We start from the raw sequence: 16,575 nt of genomic DNA, 5'->3' as shown, positions 1-16,575 counted from the left end.
GGCGCTGCGCTGGTCCAGCCAGGGGAAGGGGCGGCCGTGCGGAGGGCGACAGCAGGGGGGCGGTCACTCTCCACGAGGCACAAAAGGACAGCCACAAATGCGAGTTCCAGACACTGCGCTCTTGGACCTCGGTGACATCCGCCCGCCCAAAGCCCACGGAGTTTGCGCACAGCTGGGGCCAGGAGTTCCGAGGGGTCCAGGGCCCTAGAACGGCCAGGCCCGGCCCTGGGGCCCACGGGTCAGCCAATTAGGGAGCGGGTGCACCCAGGAGCAAGGCCGACCCCGCAGCGCCTGAGACCAGCGCCTCTGCCTCATGGCCCCAGCCATGGCAGCCATGGCACCAGCCGGCCTCTCCCCGAGCCCAGCGGTCATAGGCTGAAGTAGTCCGCGGCCAGGCGCCCGTAGATGTCTGTGGTCCAGAGCACGTGGGCGCGGCCCGAGGCCACCAGCAGCTGGTGTAGCTCGGCTTCCACGCGGGCAAACTTCTCCTCATTGATGGAGGCCTCCAGCAGCACGGAGGCCGGCGGCGGCCAGGGCAGGCCCTCGTAGCAGTCCACGGGGAAGGGGTGCACCACGGTGCGCAGCTCGGCCTGCCCGGCCGAGTCCCGCAGCAGCTCCTTGAGGCCAGCCATGGACAGCGGGTTGCCATAGAGGCCGAGGTAGCGGAGGTTGGCACAGCGGGTCAGAACGGGGAGCGTGGCCAGCAGCTGAGGGTCGGCCAGCTGGCACTCGGTCAGCTCGAGGTGCAGCAGCGTGGGCGCGGCCGCCTGCAGCAGGCCTTGGAAGGGGGCCAGCTGGCTGCCGGACAGGTCGTTGCCACTCAGGTCCAGCTTCTTCAGGTGGGCGGCGTGGGGGCTCCGTGCCAAGAAGCGCAGGTCCTCAGGCAACAGGGCGCAGAAGGCCAGCTCCAGGCTCTCCAGGGGGCACTGCAGCGTGCTGCGGGGACACGGGCCACGGAGGGGTCACAGGCCACGGAGGGGTCACCGCAGGGCCCGGGGAGAGCGCGGGGGGCGGGGCCTGCTCACCTGAGCAGCTGGTCCAGCCTCCCGGAGAGCAGGGAGGAGCCCATGCTGAGCTCCCGCAGGCAGGCGAAGCGGCCCATCTGGGCCAGGAAGTAGCGGAAGTTGTCCTCGCCGTCCACGGAAGGCTGCCGCGAGTCCCCGTGCACGTAGTGCAGCCGCAGACTGGCCAGCTGCTGGAAGCGGGCCACGTGCGGGATGATGACGGACAGGCCGCGGAGGCCCAGGTTGTTGAAGCGCAGGTCCACGCGGCGCAGGCAGCCCGCGTCCAGGAGCTGCAGCAGGGCCACGGTGTTGCGCATGGGCAGGTCCTCCGCCCGCAGGTCCCGGCAGCACAGCCTCAGCGGGCTGCCCACGCTGCTGCGCAGCGCCTCCCGCAGGAACGCATAGGAGGCCCGGTTCACCCGCAGGTCCACACGCACCTCCACGGGCACGGGGGCCGGCCCCGGCTGCGCAGCCCCACCGTGCTGCTGGGCGATGCACGTGCGGGCCACGGCCGCGGTGCAGTCCCACATGCTCATGGTGCCGGGGTCCTGCTCCACGCCGTCGTCCAGGAGGCCCGTCATGTCCAGCACCCGCAGCACGTGCTTCCTGGGGGTGGGGGGTGAGAGCAGTGCTCACACCCCCGGCAGCCACTCGGGGCCACAGCAAGGTGCCCGCCCCTGCCCCAGCAAGCCTACCTGCAGAGGGGCTGTGTGCCGGCGCCAGCCTCGGGGGCGCGCAGCCGGGCGGTCAGCCCCAGGATGACGGCCTGCATGCTCTCGGTGCTGGGCCGCTCCTGCAGCAGGGCGCGGCTGCAGTGGGCGCACTCCTGCAGCAGCTGCTGGAAGCTGAGCAGCGGGAAAGGCCAGCAGCGCACCAGCTCGCGCAGCACGGCCGTCTTCCTGTCCATGAAGGCCACCTTGAACAGCAGGGGGAACAGCTCGCGCGGCAGCAGCGGCAGGGCCTGGCAGGCAGCCGGCTGGCACTGGAGCACCTGCCGCGTGCTCAGGAACACGAGTGTGTGCATGGCGCCGGGCCCGGCAGGTGCCACCTGCAGGAGAGGCCTTAGTGGGGAAGGCGAAGCTGCAGGCCGGCTGTCCCCTCCCGACACCAGGCCCGGTGAAGTCAGCAGCTAGCGGGAGCGGCCACCAGGGGCCTGGCGCGGGCCGGGCCCTGCACACACCGGGACCCCGCCCCCACCGCCATGGGCACTCGCAAGCCTACAGCACAGAAGCCCCTCCCCCTGGCCTTCGCGGGCATCGGGGGAGAGGCCCGTGGGCTCCACGAGGCACAGGGAGAGCAGCAAGCACCAGGGCGGGCAGGAGGGCCGAGGCCCAGAGCACCACGAGCCCGCATGACGCGGCTATGAACCTCCACGCGGTGTCACCAGGCACGGAGACCCCAATGCTCCCGCCTTGCAAAGTCCTCGCCACGTGTCCACACATTTCTCTCTTCCCAGGGGAACCAGCGTGGAGGCCAAGGCCTAAGTCTGCGAGATTCAGGCCAGACACACAGCTGCCACGGTGGCACCCGGGCCGAGCCCACAGGACACCTGCGCCAGGCACCTCCGTAGGCTGGAAAGCCAAGGCCCGGGCCCTGCCCAAGGTCACCCCACGCGTGGGGCTCGCGGCAGCGGGAGGAGGGCGCTCTGGCCCCGGCGCCCTGCCCACCAACAAACAGGCACCGGGTCCCGCGGGAGCCCACCCTCAGCCCGGCTCTGCTCGTGATCAAATCTCGCGAGGACGGCTCGTGCCTCACTGACGGGACCCCCGCGCCCCTGTCACGAAAGAAACAGAGAGGCCGGGGCGAACGCCGGGCTCCGAGGCCGCTCCGTCCCGGCGAGACGCCCCGCCCGGCTCCTCGGGGCCCAGGACAGTGCGGGAGGCGCTCCCCACCCCCGCCTCCCCGGCAGAGCCTGCTCCTCTGGACCGGAGCGCCGCCAGCCGGGGTCCACGGCCGCCCTGTCGGACGCCGGGGGCCGCTGGAGCCTTCCCTGCCCGCAGCCGCAGCGCCTGGATGCCCGGCCCCGGCCCAGGACTCGGAGCGTCGGCCGCCGCGCGGCCCAGACAGGACTCCCCGAGGGCCTCCGCCACGCCCCTCGCGGCCAAGCAGGGCCCGGGGCACGCGCCGCCCCGCTCCGAACCCCGCACGGCAGCCCGCGCTCACCGGCCCCACAGCCGCCGCCGCCGCCGCCGCCGGCCCCGCCTCAGCCTTCTGCCGCGACCCGCCCCGCGCCGTGGCGCGCCGCGATGACGCAGGCACCGCCCATTGGCCGGCTCCCGGTGGATTGGCTGATCCCGCCCAGCGACCGCCTCCCGGCCCCGCCGAGCGCCCCCATTGGCCAGCGGCCGGATGTCGCCCTGGCCGCGGGAGATTCGCGGGGCGCGGGGGCCCGGCCGGCGCGCGCCATGGAGGGGCTGCGGGGGCTGCGGATGCGGCTGCAGGAGTGGGAGCGCGCCTTCTGGCGGCAGCACGGGAGGCGGCCCGGCCAGGTGCGGGTCGCCGAGGGGCCGGGGGCTGCGGGCGCGACGCCGTGGCTGACGCGCTTCTCCCGCAGGAGGACGTGGCGGCGGCGTCCGAGGAGATCCGCGGTGAGCGTGCGGGCGCCGGGAGCGGCGGGCCCCGGGGCCGAGGCCCCGCGCCGCACCCTAACCTCGGCCCCTGCCCGCCCGCGCAGCGCTCTACAGGCGGTACCGCGTCTTGAAGAAGGCCCAGAGCCAGGCCGGCGGCGAGCCCCGCACTTCCGCGCAGTCGCCCCCTGCGGCGGCCGAGGAGGTACCCAAGCCCCGTCACCCAGCCTCCCTGTCGGCTGTGTGGCCGCAGCCTAGACGCGGCTCCTGGGACACAGAACCGGCCGGGGGGCGGTGGGCCACCTGCGGCCCCCACGCCAGCCAGCCCTTGCCCTGCCCCGCGCCCCTGTCTCCTCCTGCAGGCCCCGGAGTCCAGCTGCTGGGGCCCCCACCTGAATCGGGCTGTGGCCCCGAGCTCCCAGCCTGCCCCAGGGCGGAGCCAGGAGCCTGGGCAGGACTACGGGAAGAGGCTCAAGACCAACCTGCAGCTGAGGGGCGGGATGGGCCGGCCCAGTGGCCAGGGGCAGCCTCCCTCGCAGCTCTCACCGGTGGGCGCATCTCCTGCACGGGGCTTGGGGCCCTGCCTGGCTGTTAGGGGCCCACCGAGGGCCTGCTTATTGTCCATCCTCCCTCCCCCAGGCTGGGCCCGCCCCTGGCCGCAGACTCCGGCCTCCACCAAAACCCAGCCCTGACGAGCCTGCGCCGCAGCTGCCCGGCCCAGCGGCTGCCCCCACCTCTCCAGAGGAAGTCCGCGAGGAGCCTCCCCCGCCAGGGCCAGGCCGGCTGCAGCAGCTTCGGGCGTCTCTGAGGCTGCGGCTGGGCTCCCTGGACCCTGGCTGGCTGCAGCGGTGCCACAGTGGGGGCCCAGATCCCCAGGGGGCCCCCGAGCGCTGCAGGCCTGGCCTGCAAGCTCTGACCTCGGGCGAGCAGGCTGGCCCTGACCCCAGCGCTGCCTCTGAGGCACCTTCACAGGGGCCAGAGGCTGCAGCCCCGCAGACGGCCCAGGCTGACACAGGCAGCCCCCGGCCCAGCGAGGAGCCTGGGGGTGGCCCGGCCCAGGCTCAGCAGGGTGGCTGTCAAGGGGGCCCCCGCTCTGAGGGGGCCGGGGCCGCAGCAGCCTGGACAGGGGAGGCGGAGGGCACGGCTGCCCCGCGGGCCCCCCCCAGGCCGGGCGTCCGGGACAGGGGCAACTACGTCCGGCTCAGCATGAAGCGGAAGTGCCACGTGCGGGCCGCAGCCCTCCGTGGCAGGAGGCTCCGCGAGCAGGTGAGCCGGGCAGGGCGGGCGTCCCCTCCTCCGTCTCTCCCCGCTGTGACCTCCCTGCTGGCCCCTCTCCAGGCTCGGAAGCAGAAGTGGCAGAAGAAAGGGGAGTGTTTTGGTGGGGGGAGGCCCAGCTCTGCAGCCAAGGACTCCTGCTTCCGGTGTGGGCAGTTCGGCCACTGGATGTCTCAGTGCCCCCAGCCCGCTGAGGCCTCGACACCGGGGGGTGAGTTGGGCTGACACTCGGTGCTGCTTTGGGGGGCACTTGCGGCCCAAGCCAAAGGCCCTACAGGTCTCCACCTGGCACAGGCCCTGCCCCAGCCCTCCAGGGGAAGGAGGAAGTCCCACCTGCTCTCACTGTGGAGGAAGTGGCCCGGAGGACTCGAGCTGCCCAGTGCCCGTTCCCAGGTGGGTTGGGCAGCTGTGCGCAGTGACTGGAGTGACCTCAGCCCATCGGGGGGTCTCCCACACAACGACACAGCTCCCTCCTGTGTGGCTCCCAGGTGACGAGGACGCAAAACCTGCGGAGCCTGAGCCGCAGGTGCCTCCCGCCGTGCTGCCACTCTATCCCCCGGGGCCCTCGGGGCAGGTGACCGGTAAGCACGTGTCCCCTGCCCCAGAGCCCCTCCCGAGGAGCCGGGGCGACGCAGGTTGTGGTGACCGGCACGCATATCCACAGAGACGCCGGCTGAGGTGTTCCAGGCCCTGGAGGAGCTGGGTCACCGAGCCTTCCGCCCTGGGCAGGAGCATGCAGTCATGCGGATCCTGTCTGGTGAGCACGGTCGCGGGCGGCTGGGGCAGGGGCTCAGGCCGGCAGCCTCACTGCTGGCCTCGTCTGCCCAGGCATCTCCACCCTGCTGGTGCTGCCCACAGGGGCCGGCAAGTCCCTGTGCTACCAGCTCCCGGCCCTGCTGTTCGCCCGGCGTAGTCCCTGCCTCACCCTGGTGGTCTCTCCCCTGCTGTCACTCATGGATGACCAGGTGCGTGAGCCACACCCCTCAGCACACGTCGCCAGCGAGGGGCTTCTACTCCTCTCCAAACCCACACCCCCCAACAGGAGCTGCAAGGGTCCCAGCTGGCCTTGGCCCTGTGGGAGTCCACCCCCGAGGGAGCAGTGCTGTCCCCAAGGCGGCTCTGGGAGGACGGGGGGCCCGTGAGAGCCTTGTGCCCCCATCTGCAGGTGTCAGGCCTGCCCCCGTGTCTCAGGGCAGCCTGCCTCCACTCGGGCATGACCAGGAAGCAGCGGGAGTCTGTCCTGCAAAAGGTAGGCGCCTCGTGTAAGGGGAGCGGTGGGCAGGCACCCGGGTCGCGCCTGACTGTGTCGGCTTCAGGTGCGCGCAGCCCAGGTGCATGTGCTGATGCTGTCCCCCGAAGCACTGGTGGGGGCCGGGGGCCCTGCCGGCCTCCCCCTGGCCGCCCAGCTGCCTCCTGTGGCCTTCGCGTGCATCGACGAGGCTCACTGCCTGTCCCAGTGGTCCCACAACTTCCGGCCCTGCTACCTGCGCGTCTGCAAGGTGAGCCGCGGACGGGTCTGGGTGGGTGAGCGGACCAGGGCCCACCTGGGCTCAGTGACCCACCTCTGGCACAGGTGCTTCGGGAACGCATGGGCGTGCGCTGTTTCCTGGGCCTCACAGCCACCGCCACACGGAGCACTGCCCGTGACGTGGCCCAGCACCTGGGCGTGGCTGAGGAGCTGGGCCTCGGCGGGCCGGTTGCCATCCCCCCGAATCTGCATCTCTCCGTGTCCATGGACAGGGACCCCGAGCAGGTGGGTGTGCACAGCCCAGGGGCCCCGGGGCCCCTGCAGGCGGCCGCTCTGACACTGCCCCTCGGCAGGCTGTGGTGACGCTACTGCAGGGCGAGCGCTTCCGGGCGCTGGATTCCATCATCGTGTACTGCATCCGGCGCGAGGACACGGAGCGGATCGCCGCGCTCCTGCGAACCTGCCTGCGTGGGGCTCCGGGCCTGGGGCCCGCAGGTGAGGCAGGCAGGGCTGGGGCCCCTGAGGACTCCGCCTGGGCACCCATGCCTTCGTGCCAGCGGCTGCCTGTCTGCCTTCTCCAGAGGCCGTGGCCCAAGCCTACCACGCCGGCATGCTGAGCCAGGAGCGGCGGCGCGTGCAGCGGGCGTTCATGCAGGGCCAGCTGCGCGTGGTGGTGGCCACGGTGGCCTTCGGGATGGGGCTGGACCGGCCGGATGTGCGGGCCGTGCTGCACCTGGGGCTGCCCCCGAGCGTCGAGAGCTACGTGCAGGCCGTGGGCCGGGCTGGGCGTGACGGGCAGCCTGCCCACTGCCACCTCTTCCTGCAGCCCCAGGTTGGTCCCCCTCCTGGCCGCGGGGGTGTCCGCCACCCTGGCCGCTCCTCACGACTGTCCCCTGCAGGGTGAAGACCTCCGGGAGCTGCGCAGACACGTGCACGCTGACGGCACGGACTTCCTGGCCGTGAAGAAGCTGGTGCAGTGGGCGTTTGCGCCCTGCACCTGCTCCCAGCTGCTCCCAGCCCAGGAGGGAGGTGTGGGCGGCGAGAGGCCCGCGGCAGGCCCCCCCTCCCAGGAGGCCCAGCGGCACCACGGCCAGCAGGCAGCCCCCGCGTCCGGCAGGAGAGCCTGCTCTGGTCACGAGCGGCTGCTCCCAGCACAGCAGACAGTGCAGGCACTGGACATGCCGGAGGAGGGTGAGGGACCCGGAGGAGGGCCTGGGGTGTGAGGAGGGCCCCATCCTGTGTGCCCTGAGCCCTGCTCTGGCCCTAGCCATAGAGACTCTGCTGTGTTACCTGGAGCTGCACCCTCGGCACTGGCTGGAGCTGCTGCCCGCCGCCCACACCCGCTGCCATCTGCGCTGCCCTGGGGGCCCCGCTCAGCTCCAGGCCCTTGCCCATAGGTGAGCACCCCCCCCCCAGGCTGGGGACGGGGACAGAGGAAGGGGCTGCTGGTCTGATGTGTGCTCCCACCCCCCACCCCGGGCACAGGTGTCCCCCTCTGGCTGCACACTTCGCCCAGTGGTCACCTGAGGACCCCAGGCACAGCCGCAGTTCTGTGGAGTTGGACATGCTGGAGCTGGTGGACGCGAGCGGCTGGGAGCTGGCCTCTGTGCAGCGGGCTCTCCGCCAGCTGCAGTGGGACCCAGAGTCCAGGAGAGGTGAGCCCAGCCCCCCCAGCCCAGCCCAGCCCAGGCCCTGCTGCCTGCCAGCTTGGGACGCTGCGCTTTTGGCAGGTGCACCCAGGGGCACAGGTGTGCTGGTGGAGTTCAAGGAGCCGGCCTTCCACCTGCGGAGCCCCGGCGACCTGAGGGCGGAGGACTTGGACCAGATCTGCGACTTCCTGTATGGCTGTGTGCAGGCCCGTGAGCGCAAGGCCCTGGCTCGCCTGTGCCAGACCTTCCAGGCCTTTCGCAGGTGGGAGAGAGTGGCCAGAGCTGGGGACGGGCCAGCTGTGCAGCCCGGTTCTGACAGGCTTGTCTCTGCAGCGTGGCCTTCCCCAGCTGCGGGCCCTGCCTGGAGCAGGTGGACGAGGAGCGCAGCGCCCGGCTCAAGGCCCTGCTCGGCCGCTACTTTGAGGAAGAAGGGGGAGAGGCCGAGGAGCTGGGACTTGAGGACCAGCAGGCACCGGAGCTGGGGCAGGCCAGAGTGAGTCCAGATTGGGTGAGCCTGGCTCCAGGTTCCCCAGGCCACCCAGGGCCTTGGCTGTGTGAGCCACGGTGCCAGGGGGCCTGGGGAGACTGACGTGCCCGCCCGCCCGCAGCTGCAGGACTGGGAGGAGCAGATCCGCCGCGACATCCGCCTGCTCCTGTCCCTGCGGCCCGAGGAGAGGTTCTCGGGCAGGACCCTGGCCCGCATCTTCCACGGCATCGGTGAGGGCGCAGGGCCAGCCTAGGGCCGGGGGCTGGGGCGGAGGCGGCCCCCAGCTCAGCTCCGCACGCTCCTCCCTTGCAGGAAGCCCCTGCTACCCCGCCCAGGTGTACGGGCAGGACCAGCGCTTCTGGAGGAAGTATCTGCACCTGGACTTCCACGGGCTGGTGCGCCTGGCCACAGAGGAGCTCCTGCCGCCGTGCCGCTGACTGCCGGGGGGGGGGGGGGGCACAGCACACAGCATGGACAAGCACGGGGGCGGGTGGACAGGCAGGCTGCAAAGTGCAGAATAAAAGGCACCCAACACGTCCAGACACAGCACTCGGGCCACGGCACGCCCTGCTTTATTGGCTCAGGCCAGCGTGCTGGGGGCCAGGCCAAGGTCCAGCAGGGGCAGGGCCGACAGTGCGAGCAGCAGAGAGAAGCAGAGCCGCAGGCCCAGGCCGTCGGCCAGGGCTCCAGACAGGGCCCCCAGCAGCAGCTTCCCGAGCAGCTCCAGCGTGGCCAGGAGGCTGTAGTGCGTGGCCTGTGGTGGGGGCGGGGTCAGAGCCTGCACAGCTGCCCAGCCAGCGGCCCCGGGCGCCCCCACCTCACGCCCTCACCTGCAGGGCCCTGGGCGCCCGCTGACTGCAGCGCATCATCACGGTGAAGGTGACGGTGGTGACCAGGCCCCCCAGGAAGTGCTGCAGGCACAGACTCAGCAAGGCTGCACCTGGGGGGGGGGGACTGGTCACAGGGCCCAGGCTCCCAGCCCTCCCTCCCCGAGGCCAGCCCCTTACCTCTCAGGACGGAGGCAGGGCCCACGCTGGCATCTGGGGAGTCCAAGTGGAAGAGCAGGACGGTCTGGCAGGCCAGGCCCCCGAGGCGGAGCCGCAGCAGTGACCTCAGCAGGGGCAGCGGCCGCCTGGGACGGGGCGGGGGTGGGGACATGGAGCCACTGGGGGGTGGGGAGCAGGTGGCGGGGGTGGGGGGGCTGTCCAGGGCGCTCACCAGTGTCTGGCTAGCAGGGCCCCGGCCAGGGCAGAGCCAGCGATGGAGCAGGCCACGGCGCCCACGCCGTTCCAGAGCCCCAGCTCGGGGGCGGAGGCGCCGCGGTCCAGCAGGAGGAGGGGCAGCAGGCTGCCGGCGCCCTGCTCGCCTGCGGGAGACCCTGAGCTGCAGCAGCCCACACCCCACAGGGAGCCGTGCTGCCGCCTGACTTGAGGCTTCACTCACCCAGCTTGTAGGTGGACACAAAACCTGCCGTCCACATGGTCCCAGGCACAGCCAGCAAGCCCTGCAGGAGATGGGGGGCTTTCCCAAGGGGGTGTGGCTCTGCGAGCTGAGGCGGCGGCGGCCGCTGGCGGATGGCTGGGGCTGCCCATGCCAGGGCAGCGGCCAGCCAGTAGGTGGCAGCCAGGAGCAGAAAGAGCGGCGGCCAGGACAGCGTGGGCAGGAGGGCGAGCAGCCCGCCCCCCGCCAGTGCCGCCCCCAGCTTGTAGGCGACCACCTGCACGGTGTTGCCGGGCCCCAGCTCCGTGGGCTCCAGGAGCTGCACGGCCAGTGTGTCCAGGGCCACGTCCTGCACCGCCGCGGCCAGGTTCAGTAACAGCAGCAGCCCGGCCACAGGGATGGGCATCGCAGCCTGGCCGTCTTGGGCAGGAGGCAGGGCAGCCAGCAGCCCACACACCAGGCCTAGGGCGGCCGTGCTGAGCGCCAGCCAGGCCCGCGGGGAGCCCCGCCTGTCCACCAGCGGGGCCCACGCCAGCTTGAACAGCCACGGTGCGTACAGTGCCTTGGCTAGCCCCACGCGCGTCAGCGACAGGCCGCGGGCCCGCAGCAGGATGGGCAGCAGGCCGGACTGGAGCCCGTAGGGCAGGCCCTGCACCAGGTAGAGACCGGCCAGAAGCAGCAGCTTCCCCCGCATGGTCGGGCCGGGCCCATCGGCTTGGTCGGGTCACACCTGCATGGGGGTCTGGGCTGGGGCCGGGGGCGTCGGGGACCGGAAGGACGCGAGCCGGCTCAGGAGCGCCTGCGACTCCCGGCAAGCCTTGCGCGGCTTCCGGAAGCGGCTGGGGGCGGGGCCGGCGCCGCGAGATCACCGCCCAGCCCGCGTACGTGGAGGCCCTGCACAATCAGCCCGGAGGTCCTCCCTCGTGTCCTTGCCCGCCGCAGCCCGTGGGGTCGGCGGCCGCGCTCGTGGCTCTAGCCCCTCCCGGAGGTAGTGGTCACAGGGATGAAGGGAGGGGCCTGCGGGAAAGGTGAGGGTGCTGCCCACGGCGCTCTCCTGTGTCCCGCCACAAGGCCGGACGCGCCTGGCCAGCCCAGCCGACGGGGCACCCCTGCAGCCCCTGCTGCCCAGGCTGTGCCGGCCAGGATGGCGGTGGAGCCCGAGCCCCCGCCCCCGCCAGGCTGCGAGCCAGCCCAGCCCCTGCTGGAGCGCTGACCAGGTCTTCTGTCCTCCAGGCGTGTCCTTGGCCCACGTGCCCTCCCTCAGTGGGGACCAAGTCCCTGCACACAGTAGGCCCCCACCTGTGTCCCAGGGTGAGGACAGGCCTGCCCCTCCCCAGGACAAGCCTGCTCAGATGCTGGGGGGCTTCCCCTGCGGCCCCCCCAGGTGGGGCCCACCACTGTTGCTCTAGTTAAGAGGCAAGCCAAGGGGCTGACGCTGTGTAGCCAGTGAAGCTGCTGCCTGCAGCTCTTTATCCCATATGGACGCGGGTTCGAGTCCCAGCTGTTCCACTTTGGATCCAGCTCCCTGCTGATGCACCTGGGAAAGCCGTGAAGATGGCCCAAGTGCGGGGGGGTGGGGCTGCAGCCACAGGGGAGACCCAGATGGAGCGCCTGGCTTTGGATCAGCCCAACTCCAGCCATTGGGGGAGTGAACAAGGGAACAGAAGACTTCTGTCTCCCTCTCTGTAATTCTACCTTTCAAAAATATATAAATACTGGGCGCCAGATTCTGTCCCGGTTGCCCCTCTTCCAGGCCAGCTCTCTGCTGTGGCCAGGGAGTGCAGTGGAGGATGGCCCAAGTGCTTGGGCCCCGCACCCCATGGGAGACCAGGAGAAGCACCTGGCTCCTGGCTCCTGCCATCGGATCAGCGCAGTGTGCCGGCCGCAGCAGCCACTGGGGGTGAACCAACGGCAAAGACCTTTCTCTCTGTCTCTCTCTCACTGTCCACTCTGCCTGTCAAAAAAATAAAAAATAAAGTAAACTATATATATATAGGCAAGTCAAGTCCCTGTCAGGTTGGCCACCCTGTCCAGCCAACTTCTCTGCTGCCAGAGTTGAGGCACACATGGGACAGACATGCCACAAACAGGAGACATGAGGTAGACGTGAGGCACACATCATGCAGATGGCAGGACGAGGCAAACACACACACGATACAGATGTGACAAGCATGACACATGAGCCAGATGATGCAGACGTGGGGCACCCGTGGTGCAGGTGGCAGGCCGGCACACCTGCGTCTCCCTCAGGAAATGGCTGTGCTGCCCGGGGGTCTCGCACCACTGCCTGTGCACCCCTCACTGGGCATCTGGTTTTCATGTGAGGCCACGATGGAGACCCAGCCCAGGAGGGCAGGTGGCCGCCGCGGGCCGGAGACAGGCAGGATGGACAACGCAGAGCCGTCCACACAGCTTCCGAAGGGCCAGGCTGCCGCGTGCTTTATTGGGGACCCACAGGACAGGTGCCCAGCCCCCAGGCGGCCAGTGCGGCCGGGCCCCTCAAGAGTACTCCCGGGTGAACTTGGCGTAGAACTGGCTCAGCTTCTCCAGCAGCAGCCGCAGCTTGTCCATGGGGGGCAGGATGGTCATCCTGAAAGGGGCGGCGTCAGCGGCGGGGCGGGGCGAGGCGAGGCGGGGGGGGGGGGTGGCGGGGGCACGGGGAAGAGTCAGGGCCTCACCGGAAGTGGTAGGTGCCTTCCCGCTGCCCAAAGCCGCTCCCAGGCACCACGCAGATACCGGTCTCCTCCAGCAGGCGCAGGCAGAAGAACATGTCGGGGGCCACGCCCAGCTCCTGGGGAGGCCAGTGCGGGTCAGGGGCAGGGCCTCGGCCTCCCCCCGCCCCGCCCAGCCCCGCCCCTGCCCGGCCCCGGCCCACCTGGGCGCGCTGCACGGCGCGCGGGGGCAGCTGCATGCGCGGGAAAGAGTACATGGCGCCCTGCACCGGGTTGCAGCGAATGCCCGGAGCCTGGTTGAAGACCTGCTCGGTGAGCTTGGCCTTGGCCGCCAGCTCGGCCAGCACCGCCTGCTTTTCCTGCGGCCGCGGAGGGACCCACGGTCAGCGCAGCAGGCCGGGGGGCACGGCGTCTTCCCGACCCCCGCCTGCTGCCCCCGCCCGCTCACCGCCTGGAACTGCGCGAAGGAGGGGTCGGAGGGCTCAGGCGGGCTGACCACCATGTCCAGCAGGGCCTGGCCCGGCACCGGGGGGCACAGCCGCACGCTCATGAGCTTCAGCATTTGCTGCTGGACTGCGGGGTCCATGTTCACCACCTCGACGTAGCCACCGCGGAACCCGCACCTGCGGGGCGAGGGCGGGCGTCGAGGAGGGCGGCTGAGCTGGGGCGCGGCCCACACCCCCGGCGGGCCCGCACGCACTCGCCCATGTAGCCCTTGGAGGCCGAGTGGAAAGAGGCCAGCTCCTGCTGCGTCGCGTACGGCGGCCCCAGCTCCGCCAGCACCTTCTTGAACGAGTGGAACTGCGAGCCCTCGGCATACACGTTGTCCTGGTACACCTGCGGGGCGGCGGGCGTCACGCGGGGCCGCGGCCAGCCCACCCTCCCCGGGCTCTCGCTGCCGCCCGCACCTCATCAGCCATCAGGAAGAGCCGCTCCTCGAAGGCGAAGCGGATCACCGCCTCGATGCATTCGCGGGTCTGCACCTGCCCTGGGGTGCGGGGGAAACAGCGCGCGCAGGGTCAGCCCAGGGCGCATGTCGGGGCCGGGCCGGGCCGGGCCGGAGCGAGGAGAGACTGGGCGTGCGGGGCAGGGCGCACGTCAGGGCGGGCGGGGCGCACCGGTGGGGTTGCCAGGGTTGATGACGCAGAGCGCGCGCGGGCAGCAGCGGTCACGAGCCTGGCGCAGCGCGCGCCGCAGCTCGGCCACGTCGAGCGCCCAGGCTCGCTCCTCGTCCAGATAGTAGTCCACCTGCACCGCGTTCAGCTCGGCCAGCGCGGCCGAGTAGAGCGGGTACTGCGGGATGGGGATGAGCACGCCCGTGCGCGTGCGGCCCTCGCCGGCCACCAGCAACTTCAGCACCGTCTGCGGGCACAGGGGAGAAGGCGGGGTTGGCGGGCCCCGGGCCGCACCCACGCCCTGCCCCGGGTCGCCCGCGCGTGTCCCCCTGGCCTGACCCACCACGATGGCGTCGCTGGCGCCCGTGGACAGGAAGATGTTGCTGGGGTTGGCGGGGATGCCTCCATCGCGCCTCTCGATGTACCGGGCCACGTCCTCGCGGATCAGCTGGATGCCAGAGCTGATGCTGTAGGCTCCTGGACCGGGCCGGGGCGAGACGCAGAGGCCCGTGAGGGTGGCCAAGGCCCCGCAACCTGCCCGCCCAGACCGCCCTGCGGCACCAGCCCTCACCCAGGCTGTGGCCCCCGCACGCCTGCAGGATGCGCTCTGCCCTCCTCTTGGCGTCAGCGGGGAAGTCAGGGCTGCTCAGGAGGTCGGGGTTGACACACAGGGCCAGCACCTGGGAGGACAGGCGCTGAGCGCGGGCGCAGGGCGCAGGGCGGGCAAGCGGGCGGGGGCAGCGGCCGCACAGCAGCCTCACCTGGCGCAGGAAGGTGATGGGTTTCTGACCCATAGCCTGCGCATCGCCGATGTTGGCGCGGATCACCTCGGTGAAGGGCTTCTTCACACCCTGGGAGCGGGAAGCAGGCAGGTCGGACCCCACAGCCCCGTGCACCCCTGGGCCGGGCCGAGCCTGGGGCCCAGGCGCCGCCAGCACAGCAGCGGGGGCCCAGGACCGTACCTGGCGCAGCTCCTGCTCCAGCTCCAAGGCGCGCAGCACTATGGGGCCGCGCACGGCGTACTCCACCTTCCGCACACAGGGGTTCATGGTGTCCAGCGTCAGCACCTTCTCCTTCAGCCCACATCTTGCGACCTTGCTCTGGTCACCTGCTCTCAAGGCCATGGTTCTGCTCAGACCAGGTGGGAAGGCAGCTCAGAAGGCAGCAGGACCAAGAAGTGGGTAGAGTGGCGGCTGTCTGACAGGCTCCGCAGGCCAGGACTGGGAGGGTGGGAGCCTGGCAGGGGCGCCCACTCTGCTGGAGCCCGGCTGAAGGGGCTGGGGCTGCCTGGCCCCACCCCATCCGCCAGGGCGCAGTTCTGCCCCAGGGAGCCAGAGGGAGTGGGTGAGGTGGCAGGCGGGGCTTGGCGCCAGGCCCAGTGCCCGCCCCGCATCCCCGGGGCAGGGGAGCAGGAGACCCACATGGGGGGTAGGGACAGCCGAGGAGCCACAGCTGAGGGGTGGGGGCCGGGCCCAGCGGGTCCAGGGAGGATGGAGGTTTACCCCAGCAGGGCCCGGCCGAGGCCTAGTCCTCTTGGCAACCCCATCTTTGCTGGGGCCAGCAGACCCGTCTCCTAGGTAACTGAGCCAAGCCTTAGGAATCCTGGGGGCACTGGGGGAGGGGGTGAGGAGCTGGCAGCCACACCAGAGGCTGCAGGAGCACAGGGTTGGACCTTGGTCCCCCAGGCAGCACTGCAAGGGCCTGGAGCGCCGGGGCCTCCACCCTGGGGCTGCCCTTGGGGCCACACCCGGGGCCAGAGGTGACCCAAGTTTCCCTTCTCCTGCCCCTGATTGGTGGAGCGCGCAGGAAGCTGCCGGGATAGGTCCTCGGAGCCCCACCTCCAGAGGCCCAGGGCACAGCCAGGATGGCACAGCCAGGCGCCTGACAGGAGGGTCAGCAGGGTCAGGAGGCCGGCGCCTGGAGCCGGCGGAGAGAGGCCGTCAGGATCCCTCCCTGCGGGGCTGGCCCACCTGTCTCTCACCTGCACCTTTCCGCCCTGCCGCCACCACAGCCTCCCCGTGCAGAGCTGGCCCTCGGGCTGGAGCACAGGTTAACGTGGCCCAGCCCCAGGCAGAGCCAGCCCCTGCCCGCCTCCCGGCAGTGCGGCCCAAGTGGCAGCCTCGAGGCAGGTGGACCTTGGGCAGCTGTACCGCCCCACACACTAAATTTAACCGGCAGCCAGCTCCTGGCCCTCCCCCAGACCTAAGGACAGCAGCTCTCCAACCACTGTGCCAGGAGAAGGGCGGGCCCTCAGGACACTGGGCTGACCCAGTCAGTGCCCAGCAGGGGACGGGGGGAGAGGCCAGTAGCTCACACCCATGCCCCCCGGCACCGGCGGGTGTGCAAAGCTACCGCCATGGACATGAACTGGCAGTGCCCTCAGCCCTCCCTCTTGAGACCCCTTAGGGGCCCCTCTCACTCTGGCACACTGTGCCCAGCCAGCTTGGAGCCCAAGTGGCCAACTGCCTGTCCCCTGTCCCACCCCAGGCGGAAGCTGGCAGCCAGGATCAGGGCGACACGCCAGCGACGACGGACCCGCCCCCTCCCCCAGGGAAGTGTGCAATGCCAGCCTTGTGCCTGCTCTGCCCCTCTGGCTCGGGCCCAGCAGTCCTGGGAAAACCACCTCCCCTTCCAGGCTGGGGTCTCCGCCCCCTGGCACGGCCACCCTCAGCCTTGGTCCCCAAGGAGTGGCCCCCCAAAGCGCCCTGCTCCTTCCGGAAGGCAGGACTCAGGAGGGGAGCACTGAGGCTTCCTGCACAGGGCTGTGGGCCCCTCCCAGAGCGCCGGGACTGCCACGTGCGGGCCCCGGCACGCACCCACAGGCTTCCCGAGCTCGTTGGGACGGGCGTGCCCAGCTGAGCAGCACACCTGCTCCCACTGTGGGGACGGTGGCCCAGG

At 71.2% G+C, this 16,575-nt stretch overlaps 4 protein-coding genes across 7 annotated transcripts; 1 reads left to right on the top strand and 3 right to left on the bottom strand.

The window, feature by feature from the left end:
* Window positions 1–104: 104 nt before the first annotated feature.
* On the bottom strand, window positions 105–3,246 carry LRRC14 (leucine rich repeat containing 14). The gene is made up of 4 exons (XM_051828707.2): window positions 3,168–3,246; window positions 1,700–2,052; window positions 1,026–1,610; window positions 105–936 (listed from the first exon to the last, which is right to left on the bottom strand). Exons 2-4 carry the CDS (start codon window positions 2,026–2,028, stop codon window positions 369–371), a joined length of 1,482 nt encoding a protein of 493 aa, XP_051684667.2. The 5' UTR covers window positions 2,029–2,052; window positions 3,168–3,246; the 3' UTR covers window positions 105–368.
* Window positions 3,247–3,250: 4 nt separating this feature from the next.
* Window positions 3,251–9,392, top strand: RECQL4 (RecQ like helicase 4). Its single transcript, XM_070075689.1, has 22 exons — window positions 3,251–3,493; window positions 3,559–3,592; window positions 3,679–3,776; window positions 3,934–4,119; window positions 4,211–4,837; window positions 4,910–5,057; window positions 5,141–5,239; window positions 5,335–5,427; window positions 5,511–5,603; window positions 5,675–5,811; window positions 6,012–6,095; window positions 6,163–6,345; window positions 6,420–6,599; window positions 6,668–6,809; window positions 6,896–7,146; window positions 7,214–7,505; window positions 7,582–7,711; window positions 7,800–7,969; window positions 8,045–8,225; window positions 8,297–8,456; window positions 8,572–8,680; window positions 8,763–9,392. The coding sequence occupies exons 1-22, from the start codon at window positions 3,251–3,253 to the stop codon at window positions 8,885–8,887; spliced, it is 3,765 nt and encodes a 1,254-aa protein (XP_069931790.1). The 3' UTR covers window positions 8,888–9,392.
* On the bottom strand, window positions 8,987–12,147 carry MFSD3 (major facilitator superfamily domain containing 3). Its single transcript, XM_051828713.2, has 5 exons — window positions 9,894–12,147; window positions 9,669–9,816; window positions 9,458–9,582; window positions 9,281–9,390; window positions 8,987–9,204 (listed from the first exon to the last, which is right to left on the bottom strand). The coding sequence occupies exons 1-5, from the start codon at window positions 10,582–10,584 to the stop codon at window positions 9,031–9,033; spliced, it is 1,248 nt and encodes a 415-aa protein (XP_051684673.1). The 5' UTR covers window positions 10,585–12,147; the 3' UTR covers window positions 8,987–9,030.
* A 156-nt stretch (window positions 12,148–12,303) lies between these two features.
* Window positions 12,304–16,453, bottom strand: GPT (glutamic--pyruvic transaminase). 4 transcript variants are annotated; one of them, XM_051828705.2, is made up of 12 exons: window positions 15,180–16,453; window positions 14,640–14,805; window positions 14,439–14,528; window positions 14,249–14,357; window positions 14,021–14,154; window positions 13,681–13,924; window positions 13,471–13,550; window positions 13,263–13,399; window positions 13,011–13,185; window positions 12,766–12,921; window positions 12,569–12,681; window positions 12,304–12,480 (listed from the first exon to the last, which is right to left on the bottom strand). In XM_051828705.2, exons 1-12 carry the CDS (start codon window positions 15,221–15,223, stop codon window positions 12,390–12,392), a joined length of 1,539 nt encoding a protein of 512 aa, XP_051684665.2. In that variant the 5' UTR covers window positions 15,224–16,453; the 3' UTR covers window positions 12,304–12,389. The 4 variants fall into 4 exon arrangements, with proteins under 4 accessions (XP_051684665.2, XP_051684666.2, XP_069931784.1 ...); XM_051828706.2 differs by having other exon boundaries at window positions 15,659–16,453; XM_070075683.1 differs by lacking the exon at window positions 14,249–14,357.
* Between the last annotated feature and the right edge of the window lie 122 nt (window positions 16,454–16,575).

Source organism: Oryctolagus cuniculus, chromosome 6 (genome assembly GCF_964237555.1).
Source record: "Oryctolagus cuniculus chromosome 6, mOryCun1.1, whole genome shotgun sequence".
Taxonomy (NCBI): Eukaryota; Metazoa; Chordata; class Mammalia; order Lagomorpha; family Leporidae; genus Oryctolagus; species Oryctolagus cuniculus.
This window is presented reverse-complemented; position numbering and strand designations above follow the sequence as displayed.

Bases quoted from the DNA above. Each gene is read 5' to 3' on its own strand.
- LRRC14 (XM_051828707.2), bottom strand. From the start codon at position 2,028: ATGCACACACTCGTGTTCCTGAGCACGCGGCAGGTGCTCCAGTGCCAG. The intron at 1,611-1,699 runs GTAGGCTTGCTG...CCCCACCCCCAG, and splicing joins GGCACACAGCCCCTCTGCAG to GAAGCACGTGCTGCGGGTGC. The intron at 937-1,025 runs GTGAGCAGGCCC...GTGTCCCCGCAG, and splicing joins AGGCTGGACCAGCTGCTCAG to CACGCTGCAGTGCCCCCTGG.
- RECQL4 (XM_070075689.1), top strand. From the start codon at position 3,251: ATGACGCAGGCACCGCCCATTGGCCGGCTCCCGGTGGATTGGCTGATC. The intron at 3,494-3,558 runs GTGCGGGTCGCC...CTTCTCCCGCAG, and splicing joins ACGGGAGGCGGCCCGGCCAG to GAGGACGTGGCGGCGGCGTC. The intron at 5,604-5,674 runs GTGAGCACGGTC...TCGTCTGCCCAG, and splicing joins AGTCATGCGGATCCTGTCTG to GCATCTCCACCCTGCTGGTG.
- GPT (XM_051828705.2), bottom strand. From the start codon at position 15,223: ATGGGGTTGCCAAGAGGACTAGGCCTCGGCCGGGCCCTGCTGGG. The intron at 14,358-14,438 runs GTGAGGCTGCTG...CTGTCCTCCCAG, and splicing joins CCATCACCTTCCTGCGCCAG to GTGCTGGCCCTGTGTGTCAA. The intron at 13,925-14,020 runs GTGGGTCAGGCC...CTGTGCCCGCAG, and splicing joins GCGCCAGCGACGCCATCGTG to ACGGTGCTGAAGTTGCTGGT.
- MFSD3 (XM_051828713.2), bottom strand. From the start codon at position 10,584: ATGCGGGGGAAGCTGCTGCTTCTGGCCGGTCTCTACCTGGTGCAGGGC. The intron at 9,391-9,457 runs GTAAGGGGCTGG...CCCCCCCCCCAG, and splicing joins CCCTGCCTCCGTCCTGAGAG to GTGCAGCCTTGCTGAGTCTG. The intron at 9,205-9,280 runs GTGAGGGCGTGA...CCCCCACCACAG, and splicing joins GGGCGCCCAGGGCCCTGCAG to GCCACGCACTACAGCCTCCT.